Genomic DNA, 10,139 nt, shown 5'->3' with positions numbered 1-10,139 from the left:
TTCAGCAGTTCCTTTACATTGTCTGCTCTGGAGTTTCACACCAAACTCTCAATCCCAATTCTTTTAACATCACCTGCTTTATGCCAGCAGCATTGACATAGCACCTGGCTGACACTGAAGATGTCACATATCTGTGAGGTAATAGCCCTAAAAAAGTATCTACTGTTCAGCATCGGAACAATATATGTACTACAGGTTTTACAATGAGCTACAATGAAATGAAAATACACATTGTATTTGGCTGGACAGGCTTGCTCGGGAGCTGGTAACATAAGGACAAGGTGATGTGTTTTTTACGGGACTGCTGTCAGTCAGATCACATGAAACCTTCCTCAGAACTCCGCATGCCTTAGGGTCCATGAAAGACAAAACACACACAAAAAACCCACTCTTAGAATTACCGTACAGTTCAGAGTACAGCATTAAAAGACAACATCTATTTTTAAAAAAAATCTAGTACCTTTAGAAAAACTTGGTCAACTATATCACACATGAGAATTTCAGTTTGAGGTGAAGATCTCAATTTTTCCCCCAGAGAAACAGTTTATATAAACAACTCAATAATTAGGATTTCCCATTCTTTCATTTCCGAGTATGTTAATGCCAAAACTAAGGAACATTTAAACTTTACAGTCTGATACTCAAACCAAAGTATGACTGACTTTCCAAAGGAAGAATGGATTGAAAGCAGACAGCAAGTTAATTTGTATAAGCATATGTTCTAAAGATAAGTGTACTGACTAATTGTAATCTTTAGAAAATATTTTCATTAAGGACAGTTTGAGTAAACCTACTAAGCAAAGAACACACCCCAGGCAAGAATTCAAACCCACAGCAAAAAGATGCATTTCTAGTAAAGAATATAACAACTTAAAAAAAAGTTTTCCTAAATACTTAACAGTTTTCTGAATGAATGGAAAGCAGGCTTTTTCAGAGAACTATACTGTGAAGTAATAAGAAAAACTATTACAGTGAAGCAACCTCTTTCATTTGTCTCTTGCTCCTTCTCCTTCCATTCAGAGCCTGTCCTGCTCTAGGACATGACAGAGTAAAGTTTGGGGAGACCTGCTAACCAGCAAGAAGCAAAATGGCACCACTCCTCTAAACGTGGATTTGTATTATGGATTTATAAGCGAGACTATGATGGTCAAGAATTAGGGCCTTAGCAAGTGACAAAACTATTCTCTAGTACTTCTATTCACGTGAATCATCTTCCAGCTAAGATTTCTCATTCCTTCACGTATCTACTTCATCATACACAAGTACCATTTTGTAAGTTCCTTCAGCTCAGTTAATTTATGCATCGCCTTCATTTATTTCAGCAGAGCAGTAAGTATCTTGCATTTTCTATACTGAAAGTAAACGCTTTCCATTTCACCTCAGAAGCATTTTACCTGATCAAGGTAATAAAAGGGGACAAGAATAACAAAAACATTCACCAAAATACATTTGAATGCAAGCAGAGATAAGCCTCCTATCAATGCCAGCAGAGCCTTGAAAACAGAGTGCTGATAACCTGGCTGCTAGGCTTGGCTCAGCAGCTTTTCCCTCTCTGCCGTCCTTTTGTGCAGGCGGAGACAGAGACAAAGCTTCCCAAGTGGAGTACTAGGGTTGATTAATGAAACTACAGTATCACAACCTTTAAAAAGCAAGTATTGAAAAGTTAAATACATCAATACAATCTAATGCAGGATATTTATTACTCCCCCTGCTCCGGTTCTGTCAAGATGTTTAAACAGCAATATTATTGATGATGACTGTCACTATTTGCGTATAATACTACAGAAATGAGCCCTTCTAACAAAGCTGTATTCCCACAGTCATGCTCATGATTTTATGACAAAACACTGTTCCCAAATGGCAGCAGATTTAATATAGCTACAACTTCTCCTGGTAATATTTTTAAGCCAACAATATGAACCCTCAATACAAAAATGTATTACTATTCCCCAGTGTTTATTAAACAAAACTTCATCCACAAAATTTATGTACTTCTGTGTATGTTTGCCACGCAATTAAGACCAATTGATAAATTTTTTTTGGGTTGCCCAGCCGAACTTTAATGCTTTCACCTGATACAACGCCAATCCTGAAGAACTACACAGATCAGAAATAGCACACAGGCAACCCTTAAAAGCGAGTATAACTCTTAAAACTTAGCAACTTTGCCTTCACTTCCAAATACCACAACTAACACTGATGATGCTTTCAATACTCTTATGGGCAATTAAAATGGAACGGAAGCATTTTGGCCAATAAACAGTTAAAACTTCCTTTAGGTCAATAGTTAGGCATATAAATCAGGATTAGCTATTATAAAATCTACTAGCTACAAAAAAAAAATCTTTAATGAATCCACATTTAAAAGGAAAAGAAAAAACTTACCAGCAAAAATAGAGATATAATCTGACAACAGAGGTAACAATACCACATTATGTTATTCCCCTTCTGACAGGGAGTGCTGACAGCCTGCTCCAGAGGCTTGCCCAGAGTACAGGTATCGCATAATTATTTCATTGCAGTAGAATAATTTTTTTCTCAAAACAAGTTTTAGCATGATATGAACCAAAACAGTACGAGGAGAAGCATCCAAGATCCGCCCCCAGCCCCACATACACATTTCTCATCTCAGTCTCCTAGAGCCTCTACACATATTCCAATTAGGCAACCCTAGTTTTTGTTTCAGTCTGCATTTCCCAAAGATACTAAATTATTCATCCCATCTGTGATATGAGTAAGTGCCTTCCTCTATCAGCAAGGATTTAACGAACTATCCTTCGCTGTAAGGCCACGCATCAGCATACAGCTGTGGAAAAAGCATGCATCTTTTCCCCATAAAGGTTTGATCGTTTAATAGCTGGACAATCTAACTTCTAGGGTTACTAATAATTTCAAAGAAATTTAACCTGAAGTTTCTTTCCAAGATTAGACTAACAAAATAAAGAGACCCTGGAAACAAAAAAACTAAGTTTCTTTTTCCTCTTCCTCATTTTCCTATGTAGTGTCAACTAAGGCAATATTAGAACAGCTGCACGGAAGCCATTCCTGCCCTTGCCTTTATATCCAGTATATCCCAAAATCTTCTCAAGAGGCAATATATAACCGTGAAATATTAGTAAAAAAACCATCATGAATCTTACATATATGTAACTCTATTTGAAAGAATAAGAATAGGCTTTACGGTTGTATGACATCCTTCAGTTCTTGTCACTGTCATCTGCTGCAACAAACAATTTGAAGTACCTCCTCAAATGCAAATTACACATATCTAAATCTCATACTTAGTTTCTTACTCTCCTCACAAGGCTTTCCTGAGACTGAAGATGGATGACACACAAAATAACACTAATTCCAGCTGAACCAGAAGGTACCTTTTGCAGCAAAACTGAGTATGATACCCCTTTGCTCCGCCCATCTCCCAACGCACACTCCCCCTTACTTGCCCTTGTTCCTTCAAAGGAGTAATCCATTTTCTCACACATCAGAGAATTTTCTCAGCCACCTAATTTCCCTTCATTGAAGCTTTTCTCTCATTCCAGAGTCACTCTTACTGTAACACTGAGCTCTACTTAATGCAGATATGAAAATTTTCTTTGTAATGCAATGCAAAAACCTTCACAGAAAGCAGTTGCCTTTACTCCAGACAATTAAGACCAATTATGGAATATCTGAACACACTACACACAGCCTTAAAGCCAGAAATCCTCTTCAAATTACCTCTTTAAACTGATGACATACTTATTATTTGATGGTGGTGTAACTTTGACCACCTCAGACAATTATTTAATTAAATGAGTAAATCTTTCAAAATTTTCTCAAATGAGTGCCAGAAACAAGTCCTGATTCATTTTTACTATATCCCCTAAACAGTATGGGGCAGGAACCTGTAGCATTAGTAATCTACCTTCAAATTCCAGCAGAAAGTACAGCCCTGTGTTGTCTTTCTCTTCTGGATTTGCAGGTGGCCTACTATCTGCTTGACTAGCCAGCAGGAAAACAGGGTCTGGGTGAATAGCTAGTAGCTAATACAATGATTCAAACCAGAACAGAGTGAAAACACTTTGACTTTCACACTGATGTACACAAACAGAGCTCCAGCATAAGGGAAATTAGGATTATCACATGACCAGCACTGCAAATCAGGAAGAGAAAAAAAGAATAGAGACACAACACAGTTCAGTCAAATTCACTGACAAAGCAGCCGTCAGTTCAGTCTTCTGAGAAAAATCTGTACTTTTTTTTTAGACGAAAACTGCCAGTTGCAGTACAGCCTTTCCTCCAAATTCAAACACTTTCATTCTGCATTCTGAACTCGTTAGAACGACAATAAGCCCATCACTGCATGCTCAGCAGCACAGACACCCAGTGTCTTCTCCGCCTCTGCTTCTGCAGGTCCACTAGAGGGAGATCCTAAATTAAACAACTCAAATGATGCCAGCAATCCAGCAGCTGAGGATGCCACCTGCAAGCAACGATCAAAGACATTTTTCAAATATATGCAAGACAAGGGGACTATATGATTTGGGGGTTTTGTTTGCTTTTTTGTTTGTTTTGCTTTGTTTTAAAGAGCAAGAGAGCCATAAGTAACAGCTGACTTGCAAACCAAAAGGATGGCCACAAAATATTCTTTAATATTCCTTGGAAGTCATTTAGATTTCTGTGAACCCTTGTATAAAGTTTAAAATTCATTTACAGCTTTATAAATTTCTGAACAGTACGCTCAGCTAGCAGCAAAACTGCTTCCCTTTTATGAATAAAATACAACTTAAAATAACTAAGCTAATAAAAGAAGTTGCCAAAATGAGAAAACAGCAGAAAATAAGGGTACTGCAAGAATAAAACTTAAATTGTAAGAAGTTCTAGAGTAAAAGAGAAGTTATCTATATAGGATTTCTTTATTTTGCTTCAGTTGGAGATTCTATATGCTGTTTAGAGATATGCCAGGAAACACAGCAATTTACATGAATTATTAGAGACAAGTTGTCCTCTTCAGGTACAGATTTCTGAGGCAGTATCATCAGAAAACCAACTAGGACTGCATGTATTAGAAAATTTTAGAAGTCTAGCAGATAAATTGGAAGAAACAAAACTATCAATACATAAAAGTACTGATCTTCACGTATTAGCAAACATTCCTTTAATAACATACACTTCCCAACATCTTTTCAAAAAAGGTAACAGGGAGGGCAGGGATGGGGGGCAGTTGCAACCCATTTCCTAAAATGAAGAGCTAATATTAGAGCGTCAGAACCAGCGACCTGTCTAAGCAAATATTCAACTATGAGAGAGATGCTAGGAAAAAAAAATTAAAACCAAGAATTCATTTCTAGTGGCACTTTTAGGAAATTATGCCAACTACAGAGAAAAGTAACACATTAAACTTTGAGTGAGGAGTCCAATTAGTTTGTTTCTGAACTGCAAGCTACTTAATATCCTATTTCCATTATTCAAGCAGTCGAGTTCAGAAAGATCCTTCATCTTTTTTACTTCTTATACTGATACAGGTCAGAAAATTAATATGTAAATCATACACTGACAAACCTCCCAAGCTGATAAAACCTAGCAACACTTGTTGACAGCATTCTAACACAATTCTATATACATAATTCCAAATTTTTTTACAAGCAGCAATGCAAAACTACCCATCTCCAGAAACCTGCCAAAGCGACACTGGTAACTTTTAAGCTTTGTTTTTATTTCATCCTGACGGAAGCTTGAGCACCTATATGTCTGTGAAACAAGTACATGATAGATAATATTTAAACAGCCACAGTCCTGCCTGTGCTGGTGGTGTCCACTACTAGTTTGTGATGCAGCTAATGCGCATTTTGACTAGTACCTACTGCTACCAAGTCAAACCACAGGCAAGAGAAACAAAGTGGCTATATTACAATCCAGAAAACTTAACAGGTTACAACCAGCCACTATCAAACATAATTGCCCAACTTAACTCATGTCCTTGTCAGATCTACATCTCAAAGCTGTTAAGAAGGAGCTAGGTAGACTACAGCACTGCAGGCAGCAACGGGAACATGATATTACAGTTATACTCAACTCTCATCCGATGAGCCACACAAAAATCCACCTGAAAACAAAACAACCCCCAAGTCATCCGAGATTAACTGGTATTACATCGAATGAAGCAGACAGACTCCAACTGAAGGGCCACTTCAGAGACCAAAAACGAGACTACTGGCAGAATGATTTGGAAGAATGCACAATTTGTCATGAGCAGAGGGCTGAATTCTAAGTACCGTGATTTTTAGACACATTGCAAAGCTCAACTCTCTTCCTCCTCCCCCCCACCATTTAAGAAATTACTGAAGTGATAAAACAGGAAGAATCATTATTTTCATTGAGTTGTTTCCTCCTGTGGAATTACATTCGATTCTAGGCTACCGTTTGATGTTTTGTATTACTAAAGTTACATTTAAAGAAACCCCTAAAAATTATTTTATTTTTATCCAAGTATTTATAAACTGAAGTGGCATCCTAGTTCAATAAAATTTCTACTACTGAAGAATATAATAATGTAGTTGTTAGCCCACATATACTTTGCATAAAGCAGCAAGAGAACTAGTCATTACACAAATCACAATCATCAGGAAACTTAAAAACAGACACACTGACCAAGCAAAAAATGAGCACTGTCATACCAGCCTATGTCATTTTAGCCTCTCTAGTAGCTCAGTTTTAGTGTTAGAAGGAGTTAAACGCTGAGAACAACAACAACGAAAAATATATATGCATATATACACGTACATGCTTGTCTGAAACCTATTGTACCAAACACTTAAAGTACAGGTAATGGGAAACAACATAGAACCCTCAAATTTGTGGTAATTACCATAAATCAGACCTTTTCAGACTTTACATCAAATGAGTAGAAACCAACACTTCATGTGTTCCCAAATGTTGGCTGGGAGATAGATAATAAACAGTCTGAATGCATGAAATGTTTACCATCAAGTAACCCATAGGGAAAAGAGAATTGAGAGATTTAGAGGGGCAAATACTCAACACATGGATTATTTTCGCTTGCAAAAAGATACCTTATACCTCTAGCTACCCTTTTTCTTTTGGCCTCGTATGCTGCATAACAGCATAAGCACTGCAGAATGTATCATCCTTCTTGGTCTAGTCTGCTGAGTTTCTAAGTCTTGAAACAGCTATCAGAATGAAAAGCAACTTGATAAAGTCACCCTTTTTTGCTACAGTTAAGACAGCCCTAGTAAGGTTATCTACAGCCTCTCTCCTACACAAGAGAAAGCAAACTGGCACAGAAGTACTATCTCCTGTTACATGGGCAATCTTTAAACTTTAATGAGGACAAAAGAATTCTATTTGGTTACAAGAACACAAAAGTCTCTAAGTCTTTTAAAATAAAAATCTCCCCTTGTGTGTGTCCCAGTATTACACTGACCAATCTGCTGTAGAGACTTATCTAGAAAACATTACAGACACCACCTGAAAACTGAAAGCCACTACGTTTTCCACCAATGTTTTAAATCCTCTATGTCATCCTGTTCTCCAAACAAATTAAGTGATAGATCTGGTGTCTAAATTATATGTGCCCATCTTAATGCTACCTCTAGATCCAAGGTCTCCAAGCTAGAAAACTCTGTATGGCAAGAACTGCCAAAGAGGATGACCTGAATTCCAAAGTCCAGAGGAAAAAACCCTAACATTTTCATAATAAACCAGCACTCACTGAGAAGGAAAATACAAATACACATTAAGAACACTGGATGTCTCTAGAAATCCTGAGACATACCCTGATTAAGAGCTACACATTTGCCAGTCAGGTGTTTTCATTTTGTTTCCTAAAAAAAACTGCAAAGTCAGCAAGTCTCTATATGTAATAGATAACATGAGAACAGGTTTGTCAGGGATTGCATTTACACAGATGGCAGTCAAGTTGAGAATCGCTACTAAGCAGCAGCAATTAGGCAGACAAAACACACAAATAATTAAAATGGCTAAAGGCTGAATCATTATTAGAAACAAGACTTGTTGACTTTTATGCATAAACATTTGAATTTTTTCCATCTCTGTATTTGAACAATCTCCAAAAAAAAAAGTTAAGTGACTCTTACCAGCTTCCTGTGAATTTAATACTTCTAAGGCATGCATCATGGCACTTGCGAAGACATTGGCATCTTCTTTGCTGCCAAAATTCAGACCATACACCTGCCGAGCATCACGCCACTGATGGAAGGTCTGTGTAGCCTGATTGTACTTCAGCCCTTTCGGAATGGCACAATTTATTACCACCTATAATCATAAAAAAAACCCACTTACGTTTAAAATTGCTATTTCATGACAAGTTTTTTATGTAGATTTTATTCCCTAAAGAAGTGGGTTAATTCCAGTCCCACAATTCACCAGATCACAATGTTGAAGCACACAGCCATTTCAATTTTAATTCCAAGGCTGCATGAAATCAGTGATGAGGATACACAAGGGGACTAATGAGACACTTTGTATCAACTTTTGTAGTTTAAGCGTTCTCATTTCAAATGATGCAGGCATGTTCCCTAGCAGCAATACAGTAATACCAACAGTTCCAACTTTCAGTAGCAGAGTACTTGATATGAATATGCATTTGGATTTCAGAAACTCAGTTTTCCATTAACTTCACAGAGTACTTGTTAGAATTATGGTTTTTAACCAAGTTATCACCTTCTCACTGTGGCTGCTGCACCCTTTAGCTTGCCGAGCTTCCAGTGGCAATTCGTGTGGACTTTTTTCAAGATCACTATTGCTCACACAAATGGTGACAAACTCTAGCTAGTAGGACAACCATTTATTACAACCCACCCACTAAGAGGACCCCATTGCACTTGGATAACTATATCCTCTCACCTTTTTCCACCAAATAACGGGAGAAAAAAAACCAGGTTTGCTCTCAGACGAATGCACAGAGATCATTTATTCTCAGAATAAGTGTTTAATGACAAATCACACAGGAGATTATCAGTCTGTGCTTCAGGTGTGGAATAAATGACCAAGAACAGATTAAAAGTATTCTATGAAAAAATGCTGGGGGAGAGGGAAACAGATAGAGCAGCTTTCGTCGAACAAAAAGATTAGATCATTAACCCCACCCCAAGCATCACAAGGCAGAGCATATTTCAAGACAGAGTGCCGAGTTCACCATTTAATCAAGAACTAACAACTTCTTCATCAAGAAAATTAAGATGTAATGCTTGTTGCTCCTTTCTCAACCTCTCAGAGTGCTAGACGATCAGCATTAACAAATGTCAGAAGGTTTTTTTTTTGAATGAACTGACATGGGGAAATGAGAAATCACGCATCCAAATTTCATAATACAGGAAGAGCTAAAAGAGAACTGCTGGTACCTATGTAGACTACAGCTTAGAGAAGAGAGTAGGGAAGAAGAAAATTTCTTAGGTTTTGACACTTTGCCTTAAATAGGACCAGATGACTTCTGTGTACACCACTAGCCTTGGTATCTGTCTGTGGGAAGGAATGGTAGAGTGCACAAGGACTATCGCCTTGGATGTATGTAAAGTGCCTAGTTTATGCGGAAAAAGCCATAATACAGTTTTGATACTTCATTTCAAAATAAAAGTAAACTTATTACTTACAGTTCCCATAATTTTACTGAAGACCTATTTCTTGATGTTAAAAACAAACACAAAAATAGCTAAAGATTCCTGTTGCAAATTTTGAGAGATTTGCTTACCTGATGATCCTGAATCTTCCTGCCCACTACTCTGAATGTGTTGTTGCCTGTGTGATGATATATATGAACTCTGCTGAATCCAGTTGATCCACCAGCTGGTACCCATTTCTTATTGGCATCATCATAGACCATTACAGCAGCTCGTGCTTGGCAGATACTCTGTTCACTGTTAAAATACAAGTATTTCAGAGTAGAACGTAAAGATGGTGATTTTCCATAAGTAATTTTAAGGTTAACTTTTTCTTAAAAAACTCAAAATATTGAAGTAATACTCCATGCAACTTGCTGAAACATGCATCTTTCCCAATACAAAACCACTAGCACTTTGGTTTTTGTTTAAAGATGTTTGTTCTGAAAAGTTGTGCTCAAGACAAACAGGCCTACCTCCTAATGAAAGGGACCAAGAAGAGATTTACTTTTACTTTTTTTG

General features: G+C 37.3%; 1 protein-coding gene across 6 annotated transcripts in view; it reads right to left on the bottom strand.

The window, feature by feature from the left end:
- The window catches only part of ENAH (enabled homolog (Drosophila)), a 48,175-nt gene extending 38,304 nt beyond the window's left edge, over positions 1–9,871 (bottom strand). For all 6 annotated transcript variants that reach the window (XM_010072694.1, XM_010072693.1, XM_010072695.1 and 3 more), the window contains exons 1-2: positions 9,710–9,871; positions 8,097–8,274 (exon numbers count right to left, since the gene is read on the bottom strand). In XM_010072694.1, the coding sequence (XP_010070996.1) occupies positions 8,097–8,274; positions 9,710–9,841 (310 nt within the window). In that variant the 5' untranslated portion in view covers positions 9,842–9,871. The remainder of the gene's footprint in view (positions 1–8,096; positions 8,275–9,709) is intronic.
- Positions 9,872–10,139: the final 268 nt, after the last annotated feature.

Source organism: Pterocles gutturalis, unplaced genomic scaffold (assembly GCF_000699245.1).
Source record: "Pterocles gutturalis isolate BGI_N339 unplaced genomic scaffold, ASM69924v1 scaffold23727, whole genome shotgun sequence".
Taxonomy (NCBI): Eukaryota; Metazoa; Chordata; class Aves; order Pterocliformes; family Pteroclidae; genus Pterocles; species Pterocles gutturalis.
The sequence above is the reverse complement of the archived record's forward strand: the minus strand, read 5'-3'. Positions and strand labels throughout refer to the sequence as shown.